General features: G+C 40.5%; 1 protein-coding gene and 1 long non-coding RNA gene across 13 annotated transcripts in view; both read left to right on the top strand.

The window, feature by feature from the left end:
• The window catches only part of cacna1ab (calcium channel, voltage-dependent, P/Q type, alpha 1A subunit, b), a 159,281-nt gene that overhangs the window by 52,221 nt on the left and 84,576 nt on the right, over positions 1-22,484 (top strand). For all 12 annotated transcript variants that reach the window (XR_014874764.1, XM_085164310.1, XM_085164308.1 and 9 more), the window contains exons 4-6: positions 19,148-19,239; positions 19,567-19,719; positions 20,138-20,325. Coding sequence is in view for 11 of the 12 variants with exons in the window: in XM_085164310.1 (XP_085020436.1) it covers positions 19,148-19,239; positions 19,567-19,719; positions 20,138-20,325 (433 nt within the window). In the remaining variant the exon portion in view is untranslated. The remainder of the gene's footprint in view (positions 1-19,147; positions 19,240-19,566; positions 19,720-20,137; positions 20,326-22,484) is intronic.
• LOC146517468 (uncharacterized) lies at positions 513-14,001 on the top strand. Its single transcript, XR_014874774.1, has 2 exons — positions 513-8,102; positions 8,154-14,001. It is a non-coding gene; the product is annotated as an uncharacterized LOC146517468 (long non-coding RNA).

The raw sequence follows: 22,484 nt of genomic DNA, 5'->3' as shown, positions 1-22,484 counted from the left end.
CTAGCTACTGGTCACCACCTGGTTTCTAGGCCTGTGTGACTGAGGCCTGGTACTACCATTGCTGATATCTGGACAAACAAAGATGCCAGAGAGATATCAAAGAAGTCACATGTCTGTGATCAAAAATAACATCAGATCTACAAGAGGATCTACAAGGTTTTACAGTGTTTAACACTGCACCATGCACCTCTTTGTGACTGATTTCCCCAACCGCTAAAAGCCACCTACAACCACTGACCAGCCAGTTGGGGAATACTAATTTTTCCCTAGCAACTGATAGTTGCCAGGTAGTCATTAAGCAGCCTCCAGGCTGATCTGACTGGTCTTAGATGAACTAAGATTAAATGTCTTATTCTGTGAATATTGATATTTAAGAATATAGATGCATATTGAATATTATCCATCCAACCATCTTCTTCCGCTTATCCGGGGCCAGGTTGCGGGGGCAGCAGCCCCAGCAGAGAAGCCCAGACCTCCCTTTCCCCAGCCACCTCATCCAGCTTATCTTTTTTTTTTTTTTTTTTTTTTCATCCAGCTTATCTGGGGGAACACCAAGGCGTTCCCAGGCCAGCCGAGAAATATAATCTCTCCAGCGTGTCCTGGGTCTGCCCCGGGGCCTCCTCCCGGTGGGACATGCCCGGAAAACCTTGCCCAGGAGGCGCCCAAGAGGCATCCTTGTCAGATGCCCGAACCACCTCAACTAGCTCCTTTCGATGTGGAGGAGCAGCGGCTCTACTCTGAGCCCCTCCCGAATGGCAAACTTCTCACCCTATCTCTAAGGCAGAGGCTTGCCACCCGTCGGAGGAAACCCATTTTCGCCACTTGTATCCGCAATCTCGTTCTTTCGGTCACTACCCACAGCTCGTGACCATAGGTGAGGGTAAGGGCGTAGATCGACCGGTAAATTGAGAGCTTCGCTTTTACGCTCGGCTCTCTCTTCACCACAACAGACCAGTACAGCATCACTGCAGCCGCTGCACCAATCCGTCTGTCGATCTCCGGCTCCCTTCTCCCATCATCAAGACCCCGAGATACTTGAACTCCTCCACTTGGGGCAGGGTCTTTTTGTTACAGCGCATTATGTTCTGCATCCTGATTGGCTGTAGACCACTGTCAATCAATCTCGTGCCGTGTCTCCTGCACAGTGCAGAATGCATCCAGCTTGTCAAATTTACATAAATCTTCGATCGCTAGCAGTGTGACTCTGAAGTGCTGCACTGTGTGTTTGTAAGTTTTCTTCCCAACAAACACAACAATGTCGACAAAACGTTTTGCACCATCAAAGGCAACCGCGGGTGAAGTGTGAAAATGTCGATGCATGTCTGAGAAAAGTGTATAAAGTGTGTAGTGAGGGATTTTACAGCCTTAACCTCCTAGGACCTGGCGTCCACATATGTGGACATCACATTTTGGGTTATTTAGACCAAATATCAAAATTTTAAACAAATATTTTTCTTAAAACCAAAAATAAGGTAAAAAAAAAAAAAAATCTGGTAATTCTTTGTTTTTACATTCATCGGGCCCCAATATGCCCAAATATCAAAGGGAAATTAAAAATGCATGCTGTGGAAGAGTTTGGGTCTTAGGAGGTTAAAACATCTATAATAATTGTAAAAATAAAGTTGGCTACTTCGCAGATTTCACCTGTCGCGGGTTATTTTTGGAACATAACTCGCATGATAAATGAGGGAACACTGTACATGAAGAATATTCATATTCTTGTCTAAAATAAAGCATGTATATCACTATACATACACAAAATGTAAATACAGTAAACCATATAAACTACTAAATGTCTAAAAGTGTCTCTCATGGTGCCCAGAAGATGAGCCCTGTCCATTTTACATCATTTTCTTCACTTTTTGTTCAGTGCTAATCAATGCCAGGCCAATATTGAAATTTTGCAGGAAAGATAACTAGTAAGTTGTTCTAACATTATGGCGGTTACCTTCACTGTGCAGTGGCCTGTATTTTTGGCTTTAATAAATCCAGCTCATCCAACAATGCAATATTAACTCATGTAACACACAGTGCAGCATCTGGGGTACACAAATAAGGCTTCAGACTTTTAGTTTAGTTTCAATTTTTAGTGTTACTACTGTCACTCTCTTCCTTTCTCACTTTTTATCTCTATTGGTTTCTGGGAGAGTGTGTGCTTGTGCTGCGTGAGTCGTGACTGAGAAGGCTTCTGCCACTGTGTCGTGAAGTGTGTGTGTCTGCCTGTGTGCATGCACGTGTGCTGACTTCATTCTTGGCGAACACACTGGTGAGACAGATACTTGATGAGGACAAGAATTAATGAGAGGAAGAAAAGAGGAGCAGGAGCGCGCGCGCACACACACACACACAGTGACTAGTGTATTTAGTATTCAAGGATGACAGTCCATTGATTTTTAGTACTGTGACGTCACAAAGTAATTTAATCATTTATAGTAGAGTCTGGGCCAGTCAGTCAATGAGAGGACACCATATATGCCCCTGTGATTCTCCTAATGGATGGTCACAGACACAATGTTAAATATAAACCTCGCTCATTCTTCAGCCAGGTATATTTTTTTGCATGTGCAGTGTCATTGGCTTTCATTATAAGGCAAAGTTATTGTTAAGGATTTATCTTTTATTAAATTGCATACCTTATAGCTTATACCTCTTTTAACAAGGACAGGGCACCGACTCTAGAACTGGCTGACATTCCCACTGATAAAACAACTGGCACTGGTACTTCACAAAAGGGACAAAACTTGACACCACTTACATCTGTAGCCATGGAAGCGGCTAGCATAAGAAAACAACATTTTCTTTTGTTTCTTTTTCCTACAGAACTCCTTTCTCTAATTTGTTGCAATTTTGGCTGGATTTAGAAAAACACTAAGAACTAGAACCTGATGTTGCAGCAGCACAGGTACTAATACCTGGTTTAGAGTGTACTAGTGACAGTTGTAGAGGTCAGCGTGGTAGTGAATCAGTTGTTCGCAGTTACTGTACAGAGCTTTTACATTCTGTTGCTGTCTAGTGCCACCTGAGGCATTGTTAAGCATTTGTGGAATAACTGGTAATGTCTTGTTCATGTTTGTGGTCTTGCTGGTTTTTTAACTTTACCACAAAGAAGACAGAAACCGTAATATGCAAAGAACTTATTTACACCAAAACGAAGCGATTGGGTGATGACAAAGACAAAACTGTCCTCTGTTTGTGATTCTCAACTGCTCAACTGTGCTTCTTTGATCTTTGTTTGAATGATGTGAACTTCGTTCTCTTCTTTGTGAAGTCAGCTATGGCCGTTCCCTTTCCTGGTTAAGCAGTACCCAGTCAACTAGGCATTTGTTAAATTCCCATAATCCTTTTCTCTGTCAGAGAAATAGACAAATAGACACCAGTGCAGAAATGTACAATCATGCTAATGATGCTATACTGTTATCATGACATACAGAGAGTTAAATGAGTTTACCTATCTACAGCGTAAACATATGATTAAGACCATAAAAAGATAGACTGCACAAAATAGACATGAACATTTTGGAAAAACATCACATCTCAATGGTGTAAAAAGAATTGTGCATTACCTGACCCATATCTATATTGATATGGGTCAGGTAATGCAATGAAAGGATGCCACATCATTTGATTGACCTACAAAAGGCTGAATTCAAAGACAGAAGTGATGAAATGAGCAGCAAGCTAGTCCATTTTGCCAAAATGTTATTGCAGGAACTGAAAATGGTACTCAGTACTTTGTATGACCTCCACGTGTTTGATGTCTGACAACATCGGGGCATTCTCCTAATGGATGGTGTCCTGGGGGATCTCCTTCCAGATACGGACCAGGGAATCACTGAGCTCCTGGAGAGTATGAGATGCAATCTGGCGGTGTCAGATGGACTGAAACGCATTGCCTATTGGATTTAGGTCAGGCAAGTGTGCGGGCTAGTCAATGGTATCAATTAATTTATCATCTGGCAATTGCCTGCATTGTTACCAGGAGGAACCCAGGACCCAGTGCACCAGTGTAGAGTTTGACAGTGAGTCCAAGGACTTCATCCTGATGCCTGCTGTTGCCTAGCCTGTAGATGTCTGTGTGTCCCCAGACCATCACTGACCTACCACCAAACCATACATGCTGAACGATGTTACAGGCAGCATGACATTCTCCACGGCTTCTCCAGACTCTTTCACGTCTGTCACATGTGATCAGGGTGAACCTGTTCTTATCTGTGAAAAGCACAGGGTGCCACTGGTGGAGCTGCCAATCAAGCTCCGCTGTGCCAGGCAGTGAGCACAGAGCCCACTAGAGGATGTAAGATGCTCAAGCCACCCTCATGAAGTCTGTTTCTGATTGTTTTGTCGGAGACATTAACAATAATGGCCTGCTGGTGGTCATTTTGTAGCTTTGGCAGTGCTCATCCTGTTCCTCCTTGGTTCTGGTCTCTGTCCTGCTGATGTGTTAAGGACCTTTTACTGTCCTTTCCAGCTCTCCTCTATGGAATCTCCTCCATGCTCTTGAGACTGTGCTGGGAGACAACAGACCTTCTGGCAATGGCACTGTGGTGTGATTGAGATATGCAGGTGTGTTGTTTTGAGCCATTTTATTTACTGCGGCTGCAGCTCACAAGCTACCAGCCGCACATGCAGGTGCGTCCGCACGGCACCGCCGACCACACCTCAACACAGGGACCCATTGATGTGCCATTTTGAAGGAGCTGAACTACCTGTGCAACCTATGTAGGATCCAAGTATCACCTCATGTTACCAGCAGTGACACTGACCCTAACCAAATGCAAAATTAGTGAAAGGAAGTCAGAAAAGAGAAAATCTCAGTGTCCTCCACCTGTGAAACCATTCCTGTTTTGGGGGCTGTCTCATTGTTGCCCCTTTAGTGCAGCTGTTGTTAACTTCATGAACCTCAAAACAGCTGAAACTGATTAACAATCCCCTCTGCTACGTAACTGACCAGATCAAGTTTAACCCACAAGTTTAACTGACTTGATGCTATGTTGGATGTTCCTTTATTTATTTATTTCTTTTTCTTTTTTGAGCAGTGTATGTTGGATCTACAAATCACTGAAAAGGCTACGTGCTGCTCTTGAATACAGCAAAATTAAACATCATTAAGTAAACTATAAACAATTGTCCCTGCTATTAAAGCTCCCAATTTAGCATACCATGCTTAAGATTAAAACCGTCTTTCTCTTTCTCATAAAAATGTGCAAGAACACACTGTACATTTGAGAAATAGAATCTGAGAGGTTTGGAGCATTTCTCCCCATCTCAGTAGGTAAAGATGCTCTATTGAGTCACTGGTGTATTTGGCAGTGACACCAAATTACCTCCAGAACCCAAGACGGAGAGTAACAGAAAACTCTGACTCACTGCAGGGAAAACTGAGCTCACTTTTGTGTCAGAAACAGGACAGATGAGATGAAACCAGTCTTCATAAAAATGGTTCTCGGCCGTATCGACTCAGGCCCTACGAGTTATGAATAGCTCCTTCTGTGTGCATGTAATGCTGGCTAACTTTAATGTGAAGCATGCCACGTTACAGTAACATTACAGCAGCAAATCAAAATGTAATCAAATATGAAGAAGCGGTACACAGGGGTGTCACAGTGGGTACAGAACAACTGCATTAACAACTGAGGGAGGGATTTAAGTCCAACAAGGAGAGAAAAACGAGGTCACAGACGGAGCGCGTACTTTTTGAAAGTTGTCTTGTTGCCACCACTTCCATTATCATTATTGGTCTGCAGTCATTTACAGGCTCATCTCTCCCCTATACGTTCTCCCATACCCTCAAGCACTGTCCCCTGCAGGTTATCTGCCGCAACCCACAGAACAAGAAGGACAAAAAATAGATGTAAGGTTGTACAGTGATTGTAGTGGCCACATATCTGATGATACTCACTCAGCTGTTCTTGTTCAAAAGTAATGGCATTGAGTTACATTATGAGCTTGACTGTATTCACTGGAAAAACAGCAGCATTGGCTTCAGGTTTAAAGCAATAAATAAACCAATATTGAAGTAGGTGGAAGAAAATAGGGTGGACAGGTGGTTCTTAAGGGACGCGCTATTGGGGTGGAGAAACAATCTTATTTTAAGTGCCGCTCTGGAGAGCAGTTTTGGGTCTGCCTTCTTGGTAAATGCACAATAGAGCTGTATTAAAATCTGTTTTTGTGGTTTGAGGAAAACACTACTGATCAGCCTGCCATTTACCATACAACTGCACAATGAAGTAGTCTTTCAAACAAAGCTGCTGCTTCAGTGTGCAGTACTTTGTGTTCACCCACACACCCTCGTGAACGAAAATAGAGTTACAGACAGAAACACACACCCACAGACACACAATGTGAGGGCAGCAGAGTGTTAAAGGTAAGCCAGTAATTGTCGTTCATCATACACACAGAGTTAACAAGCATGTCTGTCCCGAATTCTTTAGCCTAAAGTGTCCTTTTCCAAGATATGCAATCACTGTCTCTGACCTCTGACCTCTGACCTCTGATCACACTGAGATTTTCTCCATCACAGTATCAAATATTTTCACCTTTTAGGTGACCTCTTTTGGCAGTTGTTCTCACACCTTTGCAGCAATTTGTGTACAGTAATTCTTAACAGCGTGTTTTTTTTTTTTTATCATTTCCTTACTCTGATGTGATTTAATTATACCAACATTGAAAGGTTCTTCTTTATTTTCATGACTATTTATATTGTAGATTCTCAGGCATCAAAACTGAACTCATATGGAATTATGTAGTAAACAAAGTGTGAAATAACTCAAAACATCTTTTATATTTTAGATTTTTCTTTGCTTTGATCACTGCTTTGCACACTCTTGGCATTCTCTTGATGAGCTTCATGAGGTCGTCACCTGAAATGGTTTTCCAACAGTCTTGAAGGAGTTCGCAGAGATGCTGAGCACTTGGTGGCCCTTTTGTCTTCACTCTGCATCCATTTCTTCCAAAACCATCTCGATTGGGTTTAGGCCAGGTGACTGTGGAGGCCAGGCCATCTGGTGCAGCACACCATCACTCTCCTTCTTTGTCAAGTATCCCTTACACAGCCTGGAGGTGTGTTTGGGGTCATTGTCCTGTTGAAAAATAAATCATGGTCCAACTAAACGCAAACCAGATGGGATGGCATGTGGCTGCAGGATGCTGTGGTAGCTATGCTGGTTCAGTGTGCCTTGAGTTTTGAATAAATCCCCAACATGTCACCAGCAAAGCACCCCCACAGCATCACACCTCCTTCTCCATGCTTTACGGTGAGAACCATGCATGTAGAGACCATCCATTCACCTTTTCTGCATCGCACAAAGACACAGGTGGAACCAAAGATCTCAAATTTGGGCTCATCAGACCAAAGCACAGATTTCCACTGGTCTAATGTCCACTCTTTGTGTTTCTTGGCCCAAACAAATCTCTTCTGCTTGTTGTGTTTCCTTAGATTTCTTAGCAGCTTTTTGACCATAAAGTCCTGATTCACACAGTCTCCTCTGAACAGCTGATGTAGAGATGTGTCTGCTACTGGAACTGTGTGTGGCATTTATTTGGGCTCTAATCTGAGTGGCTGTTAACTTGCAATTTCTGAGTCTGGGGATTCAGATGAATTTATCCTGAGCAGCAGAAGTGACTCTTGGTCTTCCTTTCTTGGGGCGGTCCTCATGCTAGCCAGTTTTGTTGTAGCACTTGATTTTTTGCAACTGCACTTGTGGACACAATCAAAGTTTTAGCAATTTTCTGGACTGACTGACCTTCAGTTCTTAAAGTAATGAAGGACTGTTGTTTCCCTGCGCTTAGCTGGTTCTTACCATGATATGAATTCTAACAGTTGTTAAACACGGCTGTCAGCTGTGTACCAACTTGCAGTTGCCTCTGATCTCCACTGCTGCTTCAAAATGATAACCCTTCAATTTGAACTTTATTTTGGACTAGACTGGCCAATTGTAGGACAATAACCAGAGATGGATTAGGGTGAGTGGTGAATAACGATTGTGTTGATGTACCAATATCAGACTAATGGCTTTTTGAACAGCTAATGTTATCCTCACTAAAAGCTGCCAGCTGCACAGCTAGCTTAAACATTGTATTCTTAAAGAAACATTTTTTTTTTTGTATTTGACAGAATTTGATGTAAGTTTCAAAAACTGAACGCTCTTCCTCAGATGTCCTACAGTAGAACTTCCTGTTAGTTGTCTAACCTTCTGGGATGACTCCACGTGCACAACCTGGTGAATGTTCAAAATTCAAGGGACATGCTCCCTGCAGGACTTCTGGGTGCTATCTAGGCAACTGTCATTGGATCTAGTTCGTACTCCTAGCCAGCGACGCAGTTTTGCATGTCTGTACGTTGTTTATGCATTGGCAGTGTCATATTATAAGTTCTAATACTGATGTCATTTTGAGTGGATAATTTGCTGTTTTTTTCTGACAGACTTGCTGCAAAACTGTGATACTTTTTTTCTTTCTTTGCAACTTGGTTACAACCCATCCTTTCACACTGTATATAGTCATGCAAATGCAATGATATTGATGAACCTTGATGGATGGAGTGAATTAGAGTCAGGCAATTCACGGTGGGCAGCATAATTATACATGTTGGGAATTTTGGCTGCAAAAACACCAGAAATCAAACATGCTGTAAACACAAACGTTCAAGAACATTACATGCACACAAGTGTCCAACAACACACTGAAAGGAAAGACACACGCTAACAAGGACAGAGAAGTCCAGACGTCGTGTCCTTGTGAAGTCCAGCAGTCATGCTGGCAAGAGACAGAGGAACAGGTGGGCAAATCAGCCGGTCCGGCAGAGATCGAGGGAACAAGGGAGAGAGGTGAATGGAAAAACTGAAGATTAGAGCCATGGAAAAGATTGTGTGAGGAGGAGAAAGGCAACAGGCATGTCCCAATATAATTAAAGGACAGAGGAATGAAATGAAGGTTGCAGAAGAACTGACAACCAGTGACTCTACTTTACAATTAGATTACACAGAATTAGAAAATTTAAAAATACAGCATATCGGAAAGTTAAACTTCTAGTGACACAACTACCTTTTGTACCTACTAAAGAAAATATTCTGCAAATGTTCCCAGTATTCATTAAAAGAATACTGCCCACTGATATAAGAAAATTGCCTCTCCTAATTACTTAAAAACCAGACATTAAGTTGGCCAGACGGGTCAGAAAAGCACAGCATACATTTTAATAAAACACAGGTGACCAGGGTGAAAGAATGATTCATTCCTCTTTATGACCTCCTTAATTTGTCCTTTTCCTTCCTCTATACGTGAAGTTAAAGTAGAAAAAAGGAGGAGAGAGGAGAAAAAAACTGAAGAGAACAGAGGAAAGGTGGTGGGAAGGAGTGAGTTTGGGTGGGGATAGAAGGAGGGAGTCCATCAGCTGAGTGTTAGTAGTCTGCTGAGATCAGCAATAACGCTAGAGTGAGAAAATTAACCGAGGGAAAGCAAGAGGAAGGGGGCGATGAGGGTGGAGAATGTGGTGAGAATGAGTGCTTCTGTCCTGCTGCTGCCAATGAAAGCTTCAGCTATGAGGAGACGGAGAGAAGTGGACAAAAAACAGAGAAGAATGAAATGAGGAAGAAACAAACCAGTTGTTTGATTGAAAATATAAATACTGTACTGCATCATGACTGCTCCACAAACAAATTGTAAATGAACAGCACGCTACAAAACATGTTCAATCATCTCATTGTTTATTCTTCATTATCTGTTGGAATTCATTGGAAGCACTGGCTAACCCTTAGGTTGTAATGCAGCATTATTATTGTATATTGTGATATTGCTTCTGCTTACAAAAAGCTTGCGTCCATTCAGCCAATCTGGATTGTATTTTCCTAAATATGAGGCCACATTTCTAGCTTCTAAACATAAAGTAATTGCAGAAAAGTAATTTTCAACCAGAGCACAAGTTATTGTTTGTCCCTAAAAGTACACTGAGGAAATGTATTATTTGTAATAATGCATTTGGCCCACATACAGTACTGTGCAAAAACTTTAGGATAATTCAGATGTTTGGCTTCATGCTATCATAATCCAGTTAGGTAGGAATCATGATGATCATGACAGCACCACCAATCACTTCAGCTGAAAACATTGAATCATTCTGGGTTTAAATGAAGCCATTGAAACAACTAAGATGGCTTTAATTCACAGAAGAACTGAGGAAAACTCTCTGACATGTTGTCTTTTTAAAGGATCTGTCTTTACTACTAAATACATTAGAAAAGCTTTTAAAAGAAAAGCAAAGAATTAGTGCTGTGCTGTATCTAAGTTTAGATTAGTATCAATGAAAGCAGCATTTATTGGATTTATAAGACACATGATGCAATTTGAATATCTGTTACACTAGGTTCAAACACATCCCTTAAATATGTATATGTGTATATTGTCCACTACATGTGTGAATATGTGTGGAGGGTTTAATGGTTGAGGGCTCAGTGGGAGACACTAAGGGGACAGGAGTTCACACTGTGATGACACATGGCACTCCTACACTCTTTCCACACAAGGCACACATGGGCTATGTGCAATTCATTTACATAGACATACACATGCACACAAACACAGCACAGCTAATGCACGTGTGACTGGCTGGAACTTGTCCAAGGCTCTTTCGTGTTGTCTGTGTGTGTTTAAACACGCAGCACACGTGGCTTTTGCACACAGACCATGTTGTGTATACGCTGATAACATTTAACATTGTCTGCTTCTACATACAGATAACTGTATGAGCCTGCATCACATACACACATGTATTGACACTATAAGTTTTCAGTAAAATGTGATGTGCAAACATTCATTTAACATTCGGTAAAACTGTGCACTGTGGTCAACACATTTCAGAAGGCACAACCTTTATTTTGAAGGCAGTCTCCATTTCCAGTTTGTGTTGCACTATTGACATTTCTCAATACTCAAGTCTGTACTTGCATTCTTGGTAGTTCGTATTTCACATGGCAGTCTGGACTCAAGATGATTATTGGATAAAAATAAAATCAGGTCTAATGCTTTTATTTTCATTTTAGTTGACACCCAAAACAGTAGACAGCTGGTGTTTGGGGAAAAAATTGAATAAATGTTGAAAACACAAGTTAATCATTTCTGGAGCAGTCTTCAGGATGTCCACATATCAACATGCCGCTCCAGATGTTTCTGCTTTTAAAATATCTTTAATGTTAGATTTGATTCAGAATAAGCTGTTAAAATAAGAACAGCATATTTGTACATCAGGGAATAAAGTGAGACATTCAATTCCAAATATACTGACAGCTCTCCAGTGAGACATAAAAGTTAAATATGAAACTTGACTTTAATCACAGCCTAACTGATTTGATCGGGAACAAATAAAACACTAAAATAAGCCAAACAAACCGTTAGAAATTATCTTTATAAATCGTGTTTTGTGTTTAACCTCTACTGAGTAGCAAAAGCACACAAGCTTTTGAAAACGATGAGCCTCAACCTCCCTCATCTCTGGAAACCTCGGAGCACTTTCACTAATAGGCAATAAATCGAGCAGATATTTGAAGTTTACACATCTACATTCTTCCCTGAAAATATTTAAAAAATATATTTTTGTGTCACAGAAACAGTAATATTTAAAACTTTACTTAAAGCCTTAGCTGCTCTCTTCCATTATTTCTTCTTCTGAGATTCAGATGAAATGCATTCTGGGATACTTGACTTCACCAAGTCCACGCAAGTCACCACCAATGAACACTCAATAGAATAAGTGACTGGGGCAACTGGCTAATGGCCTAATCAATTGCAAGAATGTTTTTTGTTTTTTTAACCTGCGACCGTTGGTTACAAACTGGTCGCCAACTGGTTGCCAACTCATCTCTGCCTCTATGACTTTTGACCCTAAACGTCCACTGGTCCAAAATGGCAGACAAGTTAGGATCATTTTTGAATTATTCAGTTAAAATAAGCTTGGTTGTTAATGTAATATCATATTGATCTTTTTTAATTACTGTATGATTTCATTCTGTAGAACTCAGCTAATCAGGTGCTTTGTACTGATGCAAAGTTTGGCATGGCAGGCTGTGGCAGGTCACCTTTGAAACCAGCCTCAAGTAGCCATCAAAGGAACTGAAGTTTTTGTCATGTCCATGTTACAGTGGCTTAATTTTAATGTGAATCACATTATTTTATGTGTGCAACTTACAGTTATATCGCAGCCCAATCGAGAAGAAACACAGGGATACACATACTAGTCTGTTGATATGGCAACTACCACTTTAGGTTATCACGCCCCACTTGCTAGTTAACTGCTTTCCTAGCTAAATTCTTAAGAAGCTGGATCCAATTAAAACACTAGAAACCACACAAAGAACCTCTGTATAAGTACAAGTAGGGTCTTATTTTTTAAATTTTGGTAATTAGATGTCTTTTGTAAAAACCTCAAACACTTAAGACAAAGACATGATCAGAGAAAGTCCTGTGCCCAAACTGCAGCTTGGGGTTTTGCCAGTTCTGGCCAAGACTGGTACACATCCAAGGTAATTAGTAAAGGCTTTAAATCAACTGCAAGACCTATAAGTAGCCATTGGAAATTCTAAAATACTTGCACAAAATATCAGAAGTAATGGATGTATGGATAATTTTTTCTGTTTTATCTCCTGGAAATAATAGTTGCTTCTTAGCTGTGTCTAACAAAAAGGTTAAAAACTGTTGACAGGAAGACCAATTAGTTAAATCAAGATCCAAGTCTACAAAGAGGTTTGGCCGGTTTTCATTTGCATAAATAATAACATCTATGTTATGTGTGATTGTGTGGGATATCTGATGTTTGTACAATACAGCCATTTCAGAATAAACCAGAAGCAGAGAAAGTGGATCATCCATTCTACCTGGGCTTCATTCATCACTGTCACCTGATCATGCATTGTGTATGCACACACACGTGTCTGATATGTGTGTCTGTGTTTCCATGCAGTAAAACAATGCGCCGGTAAGCATCAGTCTGCATGCAAAGAAGCTGCTCTTGCATTGTGTGCTGTGTTCCTGTCAGCAGGCTCAGGATCTGCGGTTAGAACGGGGGAGCTGCAGGGGCAGCAGGGTAGGTGAGGGTTATGTGTGTAAGTGTATGTGGGTGGGAGATGCGGGTGTTTGGAGGGGTTGGAAAATCAATCGCTGGGAGACCCACTTCCCATCCCCGTTTCTGCGGCAATGCCAAGATTCCATCAATGAGCATGGGCTGCGTTTCCCTGGCAACGCTTATGAATGAGAGCAGGTCGGTAACTGTGGAGACTAAGCGAAGAGAGGAATTGCCAGTTGCCATGGCAATGCCATGAACAGGGATAGACCGAGCAGAGTGAAGGTGGCGAGTGACCTCTGAGATCTTAATCAGTGCCATCAATCATCATCATCAAAGCGCTGTTCCTCGGCGGGACAGCAGCAAACAGAAGCCTCGTGTTGCAGCAGGTCTTGGACCTTGATTTGATACTTAGGATAGTTCGCATGTTATTCTCTGAACAGTACCAGAGAATTGTAAAGAAATTTGGGGATATGAATTCAATCTTTAACATGCAAAAACAAGCTTTTATTACATGATTAAAATAATGTTGAAACAACAGCACACCAGGCTTACAATACTTATACAGGACATTCCAGTTAACCTTTAAACCTGCTGCCATCAAAATAATGACTAAAGGCTGGAAGGGATACTCGTGACGTTTAGTGTTTATCTTATTTGCGTCCACCTTTTATGAAAGGCGCGTGTAGCTACTGTTCATTTGAAAAGGCCTATTTTGAAACCTCAGTTTGAGCACCTTACAGGGTGTTTTTTAAGCTAAAGGTGAGGATATTTAGATAAAAGGGTGGAGTGGTAAGTTATCACGTGACCGTAGAGCTTGGTTAGGCGCATCTTTAGATTCTGTAGGTGCAATGCATAGATTCAGTGCTACGTAAATGATTACTAAAATACTTTTAAATGATTTTTTGATAGAAATAACAATACACAGGTGACATTAACAGCAAAAACATGAATGAGAGGTCTAATTCAGCGATTTGAGTTAAATAAGGTGAAGGCTAGGAGATTACAGTTAAACCTGTCCAAAGATCTGACTAATGTTTGGACCTAGGCCATTGTTTAACACTTCATTCATTTGCATCTGTTATACAGATGTATTGTGTTTTTTTACATCCTATCATTTCTATCATATATTGTACAAGACAGAGTTCAGGTGAACTTAGGTAAAGCTAACACACTGTTAGCATATGTAATTGTATATGTGTGTGTGTATGCATGTGTGTGTGCGTGTGTGCATCTTTGCAGGTTGATAGCTAGGTGTTTCCCAGCAGTGAGATCCTCTGTCATCACTGTCCAAACACCTCCTCCCTCTGCAGCTGAAACACTCTGTCTTTCTCTCTGGAGTCTCTTCAGCTCTCTCTTTGGGGGTTCATTGACTCTCTGCTTGTCTCTACTGCTGAATCTCACACTTTTGACGCACAGGACTATCACTCTTTTTCAATCCGCTCACTCTATCTCACACTTACTCTCTCTTAAGGGATACCTCGTCTCCCTCTTCCCAGTCTGTATTTCATTAGGGAGCGTCTAGTTTAAGATAAATCTCCCTTGTAATACCCTGTGTTTGTAGCCTATATTCCCAGTTTATTTGAATTAATTTGGATTTTAGGGCAATAGAGATATAGAGCTTGTTTCTTTAAGCCTAATTAAGGGCCATGACCTTTTTTTCTTTTTCTTTTTTTAGTGGAGAGTTTTTTTTTCTTTTTGTATGCTACTAAGTGTAATCCATGTCTGAGAAAACGTACTAATTGTGTATGGTTATTAGCATTTAAACAAATTCAGAGACAGAAATATATCAGTTAGCATTAGCAAACAATACCAAAATGCTAACGTGCCACAGGCTTCACTGAGGAACTAGTTAAATCACTTTCTAATCCCAATCTTGACTAAAGAATAAATCTAACGTCAAAGACAACAGCCTAGTTTAGGTATATACAATGTTGGTGGTCCATTCAGGTGCTATTCTTTTATTATTTTGAGTTTTTGTTTTAGTCCTATCTTTGCATTCACCTACTAAAGATTTTAATAACAGCCTTGAGTATTAAAATATTCAGATTTTCAATCGTAAATTAATATTGTGGCATCAAAGCTTTGTTTAACTGATGCCTTTTTTCATGAAACATTTAAGCAAAAGTTGTGATACTAATTAAAAAGATCATAATGGTCGTGTATGACATGATTACGCAGCCTTCTGCTCCTCACATTTGCCTCCTCTCCTTCAACTTAACTCTCAGGGATTTGTCACCCATAGCTGTTCCTCTGTGTCTTCTCGCAATCTTCCATGCACTTCGCTTTCCACTTCATCCATCCATCACCATCACAACCAGCAGCATACTCTCTGCTCCCTCTACTGGCCACATCAATACACTGTGGGCAGGTTCATCCTTTGACAGTGGCGACTGCATCCTCAGTGTTAGAATTGTCTTCAAAAGCGGTAGATGCCGTCTCACATGAATGAATTTTGGAGCTCTAGATTCACCTTAAATTGATTGTCACAGGAGAAAAAAAGTGGGACAAAAATAAACAGAGGGCGAAAGGCAAGGCAATAAATGACAGACACAGAGAGACGGAACAGCAGAAAAGTCAGATTAATGATATCAAAACAGACCCTTTGTTCTCTTACCTCATCCATTTGTTTATCCAGGCATGAACCCAACTGCCCAGAAAAATGTCCCCTAAGCTTTAATGCTCCAAGTGAGTAAGCAGTAGTTTGTGCAGGCCAAGAAAGAAAACGATATGATCATAAAACCAACAGAAAGTCATCCACAATAGATTAAATCATGAACAACAAACCTATTCAGTGGATGTGGTGTATGTCAGGTTTACAGTGTTATATAATATCATGCTGTAGGAAAGTGTATGAGAAAAATGAATTAAGCAAGGCAGAAAAAAGGGCTAACGGAAGTTCAGTTTACACTGATTAAAATTATCTGGTTTAAGTTCATTTAGGTTACTGAACAGATCACAGTCCTACTACTAAACTACCTAACTATCTCAGTCTAGACTCCCTTAAACAAGCTGCTCTGAGCTGTTCGTTTTCACTAGAACCTCCTCGTGATGTTCTCATCGAGAACATTTGTTCATTTATCTTTGACAAAATCTGTTTTGTCCATGAAACTCCTTGATAATGTTTAAGTATGCTTTAAAAGTAGATGTTAACTTATTAAACTGCCACTAGCAGCAGCCATGCAGCTAAAACAATTGTTCTGATCACCTGCAGTTAAACATCAGCTCAAGCCACCGGTAAACGTCATGCTGTTTCACTTGCTTCATGTCCTGAGTGCTCTCATGAACGCGGTGATTGAAGACCGAAGCCATCTGCTTATTTTGCTGAGGTCAGGTATTTTCAAATCTGCAGCATTGCCTTTAGCTGTGGCAGTTAAAAAGCCATTGAGAGAATGAGTGGATTGGCTGCTGTTCCTGTGTCTGTTAATAAATGACCTCTTACTGGAATTAGCAACCAACCTGTGGAGAAGTGGGGGAGGGAGTGAGATTAAGAAGGTAGTGGCTGGAACAGGAAAAGCAATGGATGGATGGATGGCAGGGTGGCAGATGCCAACATTTAACAAGTTTTAGATTTGATTTGTGCGGGCCTTTTGTCATTGTTTCAGTCCACTTCCTGTTTCTTAGAAAGGGTGGTACGACTGACTGCTAAATGCTACTCTTATTGTTAAATCGCATGCCTTTCTCACACATGGTTAAAAAAATACAATACTGCTTTCTTTCTAATTTAGGGCATCATTTATAAGGCACATAAAGAAGCACCTCCATTTCCACATAGTACTGATAGGTGGGGTTAGGTTTGCGTGTGATTTGCAAAAGTTGTGCTGTTCTAACGATAGGCACAATCTGTTCATTTCAACATGTCATGCATAGTCTTCCAAGAGTCGTGCAGTTAAGCACAATCAGGCAAACTGAGAGATGGTATTCAGCTGCAAGTCATTTACTAACAGGACAGGCACCGCTCGTTAATTGTAATCAGAAAACCATATAAATGTGTTTGCTAAATGGCAGACAGAGTCATAAAAATAGAAACAGGGTTCAGTAACTGACAGGTGCCAAAGTAGGACTGTGAACTGTGCGACAGTATTTTGACATCACGCTCTGTTCTTGTATTAAGACAACTTACATCTCGTCCATCTTCAGAACAAACCGTAGATGTCTGACTGACAAAGGTTCATTTCTATACTCTCAGACTGGTTGTGTTAACAGTGCCACCACAACTTTACTATGGTGGATTTGTTTAGGAAAAAAATTAAGTAAATTAAATGTAAAAAATATGCAGGGTTTTTTTGTATCTGTGATCTATATCTCACGTTTTGAATTTGTGTAGGTCAACCACTACAAACAGCCATGTATTAGAGCAGCGGTCCCCAACCCCCGGGCCTCGGACCAGTACCGGTCCGTGAGTTGTTTGGTACCGGGCTGCGAGAGTTGAGGCTCAGGTGTGAAATGTATAGTTTTCAGGCTTTTTATCGGTTTTCAGCGTTATTTTGTTAACGTTTTTATCGTTTACTCGGTTTTCCTGGGTCTTTTCACGTGTGTTATGAATAAATTTTCTTTTTTTTGGTACTGGTACTAGTTTTATTTTGTTGTATCTATCCACGACACCTTAAAGGCCGGTCCATGAAAATATTGTCGGGCATAAACCGGTCCGTGGCGCAAAAAAGGTTGGAGACCGCTGTATTAGAGCACAGCTCGTGAGATCACAGTGAAAACCGTATGAGCTGTCCATGGTCCTGAAATTATAACGGTTTCCTTTAAATGTAATCTTCAAAAATGTAAAGTTATTAATGTATATGCATTGATCAGATGATTAAATTAAAAACATAGGCCGCTATTAGGAATTCACGTGCTGATGTTCATGTATGGCCTGATTATTTTCAGGATAAGGTCCCATTTCATCATCATGATCCCCCTGTTCTCTCTTTTCTTCTGCGATTTCATTCTGAATGTCTTTGCATAGGCTGTGAAATCATGGCCCATATATGAAATAACGCAAACATTAGTGAATCAGTTTGTGACAAATACAAGAGGGTCAGAACCACCAAACCCACCAACCACAGTTTGTGTTAGCAAATCCGGTCCACAGTGTCATGTATTATGGTGCTATAGGAAAGCTTGCTTACAACTACGGGCCATGTAAAAGCTGACTTATGAGAAAGCAGCTAATAAATGAGTCCAGATATGAACTATGAGTTTTTTTCAGTGGTCAAAGGATAGTCATACAAATGCACAGAAATGCCAGCTAGTGAATGAGAATGATGCTGAGGCTGTGCGACAGCTGGGCTTCTCTTTCTTGTCATTGGTAGCTAATGTGTGGACAGTTACAGTAAGCAAATCATTTCAAAGTATCCTTGTTTGAACTAACTGAGCTTTAAAGAAGAAAGTGAAACTTTTTAGCATCAGATGTCTGCCGATGCAGTGCGCTCCTTCCCTCTATCTCACTCCTCTTCCTCAGTACATCCCCTGTCTACGCCCCCACACTTCCTCCCTCCCCCTCCTATAGGACCTACCCTGCCTTCCGCCTACGTTCAAGACAGGTTGGAAAATTCCATGCTCCTTCTCCAGCTGACTTTGTGCCAGAGCTCTCTCTCTCTCTCACTCACACACCTACACATTAAAGACACACAGAGCAGTCAGAACAGATACAGAATGTGTCAGCAGTTTCCAACAGCAAACATATTGTTACTGAAGTAACACATCGCACACATAGATATTGGTTTAAGGTGAACATATAGTTGTCTTTATGTTTTCTGATTGTTATCTTTGCTTTCAACTGAGACGTTTTCTGTTATTTAGCCCTTAGCAGAGCATTGATGGGTAAAATAGTTGAAGTACCTTGTGAGTATAGCACAACAGAGCACAACAACACATCGTAACTGCATCTTTAAATTTAACTACAAAGCTGAATCAACACCTCTGTGAATATTCAGAATGCAAAATCGGTTTTGAGACCTGCACAAAGAGAGGATTCATTGAAGGACAGCTGCCTTGAGCAGAACTGGTTTAAGCTAGGCGTACCTAATAAAGTGGTGAGAGTTTAAATGATAGTGTTGACTGCTTTCAGAGACAATCTCATGTATTTTGTTTCTTTCTCGGTAGTATTTTGTCGTCAGTGGGGTCTACGTTTGACCTGAGGACACTGCGAGCCGTCAGGGTGCTGCGACCCTTAAAACTGGTGTCTGGAATTCCAAGTAAGTGTTTTTGTTTCTATGCTAATTTCAGATCCTTCCATACAAACCATGTCACATTCAAGTCCAATGAATAAAATCAGAACAAATCTGAATTTTACTGCAAGTTGCAATTTTTTTTGATGTTCTGTATATTCTTTGTCATTACAACGTGGTTGCCAATCGAGGAGCTACTAGACAAGCTAACCTCACTGCTCTTATTTAACAACATCGACCTTACATTTATCACTTAGTAGCATACTGTCTACTTTATTTTTGTTTTGTTCTAAAAAGCACCCAAGCTATTCCATGTCTATTATTTATTTGCTTGTCTTGCACTGAATCCTCCAGGCCTGCAGGTGGTGCTCAAGTCCATTATGAAGGCTATGATCCCCCTGCTGCAGATTGGTCTCCTCTTATTTGTGGCCATCCTCATGTTTGCAATCATCGGCCTGGAGTTTTACATGGGACAGTTCCACAAGACTTGCTATGATGATGTTACAAGTAAGTAGAAAGTGGTAAAAAAAAAAAAAAAAATGTGTGGTGAGCCTTTGTGACTTGTTCCAACAGAAAGGATGGTGGCCCCATCCCATTTCAGGTGTACCATAGGGCTTCTTTTCATTAGGAAAATAACAAATAAAAAATAAAATGAATGATGGAGGCTTTGGTTTTTTGGGTCCTGGTATTTTTATGCTATCCTTGTGGCTTGTTTTAATACTTGAATAGGACAGGACCGGGTTCATAGACTCAAAATACATGTGTATGTGTGTAACTCACTGAAAAAAGTGTGTTACTTTGTCAGAATTTGTTAGCCTCTTGAACAGATGAACACAGCCAGTCACTACATTTTTTTTCTTTCTGACACCCAAAATGGTTGTTTAGTTATTTTATAGTGAAGCTGCATCTTTCACTCTGTGATCAGATGAGACTGCAGATGACAGGCCGTGTGGTACTGCATCGCCATCCCGGCTGTGCTCCAATGGCACGCACTGTGGGGAAGAGTGGATTGGACCCAACTACGGGATCACCCAGTTCGACAACATTCTGTTCGCCGTGCTCACCGTCTTCCAGTGCATCACCATGGAGGGATGGACGAACATGCTGTACCACGTATGTCTGACTAGCCACCCGAGAACCTTTTTCTTTTAGCTGAACATCAGGCGATTGGGGAGAACCATCATGCTTTCACTGTGGAAAGCAGTTACCTGTACCCATTGGTTTGTGCATTGCACCAACACCAATATTTACTAATTAGTGATACCATAAATAAAATCCTCTAGGCATAATGAAAATTTGCTGAAATGTGACCATTGACTAAACCATGTTATTTGTCAGATAAATGCATTAAAAAGGCTCCAAAGTATTAACATAGAAGCCGATAGAGACTGACTCACTTTTAAGCCTCTGGTCATTCAAGGAACTGCAGTTTGAGGTTTAAATTTGGTGAAAGCAGTAAAGTGATTTTTACTCTTTTTTGTATTTAAGCACACTGGACTTGCTACATTGGTTGGAGGTTAGAGTTGAGCTGAATTTCAATTATCCAAACGAAGCGTAAAGTATTTAAAGATCTGATTCAAAATGCCATTTATTTGCCCAAAGGACATATCCCGTATACTCTGTCATTATCTCTTTGACTTCCTTTATCCATCATCTGTCCTTTTCCTGCTTTTGGAGCTGCTCTCTTTTTCTTCTCCTCCGCTCACTATTCTGGTCCGTCTTGCTCTATATTTAACATCTTTTCTGATGGATGGAGGCTGACTTCCACTCTCACACGAGCAGTTGGGAGGAAACCAATGAAAATTTAATAGAGGATGGACTGAGCATTGTAGCAGCAGTACAAAATCCAGTGCATAGATGCAGCCCTCCAACAGTGGATTATAATCATAGTTTATCAAAAAGAAATACGATATCCTCCAGCAGCCAGGTTCATGTTATCGTCAGTTGAGTGAAAGAAGTAAGTCACACAGTGTCTGAGGATTACAGGGAGACCCAAAAACCTTTGGACATACTTTCTAAATGTTTTGTAGTTTTGCCTCCGTACACCACCCACAGTGGATTTTAAATTAAACAGTCAGCATGTGAGTAAAGTGTTGGCTTTCATTTTAGAAAAAAGAATGAAAATAAAAAGTACTCTTTAGGTATAAAGACATTTTCTATACAGTCCTCTGTTTTCAGAGGTTCAAAGGTAATGGGACAAGCAAACATTTTTAAAATATTAGTATAGTTTATAATACTCGGAGGACAATCGTTTCCACGTATCTATTTAGATTGTAAGCCCAACAAGGGACAATTGTTGAAAATTAGCAGTAGCTATAAACCTATGTGCGGCACATCGGTTTCATGTCTTGCACTTGAACTATGTTAAACTGCACTGTCCCTTTTAAATAAATAAATTCAAATTCAAACTTTACTTTCAATTGCTGCTTGTTTGTGGCTCTCGCTGCCTTCAGTTTTGACTTTAGTAACTGAAAAGCATACGTTGTTGCAGTGATGCCAAACTGTGGTGTTGAGCACTGAAGGTAGTTCAGGTACAATTTTTCTGTATGAATTTATTAATTTATATGAAAAGTGGATTATAGCTGGTAATAGGAGGGGGTTAGTTTGCGATATTACTTCGACCTACATTTACTGTTCTTGCATCAAAGTTTTGGTAATAACACTTTGCATAAGACTGGGTTGCATTAGCAATTTATAGACAACAGCCTGTGTTGTTTAGGTTTCTTGAATACAAATTTTAAGGAAGTGCATCACTTCTTCTTGTATTTTGATTAGAGTGAAGATTTAAGATTGGGTGGAATGTTTTAAATGGGCCACAGCACTCTTGACTGCTGTGTTAGGTTCTATCTACATCTAATCTCTTAGATCAGATTGGGGTCAGATCAGTGATTTAACTACTGAAGAATACGCCTTTCTTTACCTTGAGAAGCTTTAGGGTTGGTTTAGAAGTGGTCATTATCCATCTGTGTGTTTTGCAGCATCTGACTGAGTTTAAGCAAAGAGTTTAGCCTCAAATATTTCAAAATTCAATGTGCTACTTGTATGAGCAGTCACACTGGTGTTGTGGTTACATAAATGCCCACGCCAGCATGTTTGACAGATGATGTGGTGTGCTTTTTCTCATCATTCTGGTACACGTTAACCTTGATCTCATCTCTCCGAAGCATTCCACAAAAATGAACAAAGGAATCAAATCTGACAGTTGTGAGCTGGAGTGACTAAAGTGTTGAAAGGCTTATTAGAACAAACGTAGTTGACATTCTCTGCAGAAG

Source organism: Neolamprologus multifasciatus, chromosome 6, assembly GCF_963576455.1.
Source record: "Neolamprologus multifasciatus chromosome 6, fNeoMul1.2, whole genome shotgun sequence".
Classification (NCBI taxonomy): domain Eukaryota; kingdom Metazoa; phylum Chordata; class Actinopteri; order Cichliformes; family Cichlidae; genus Neolamprologus; species Neolamprologus multifasciatus.
Note: the sequence above shows the minus strand (reverse complement) of the source record. Positions and strands in the feature narration are given on the sequence as shown.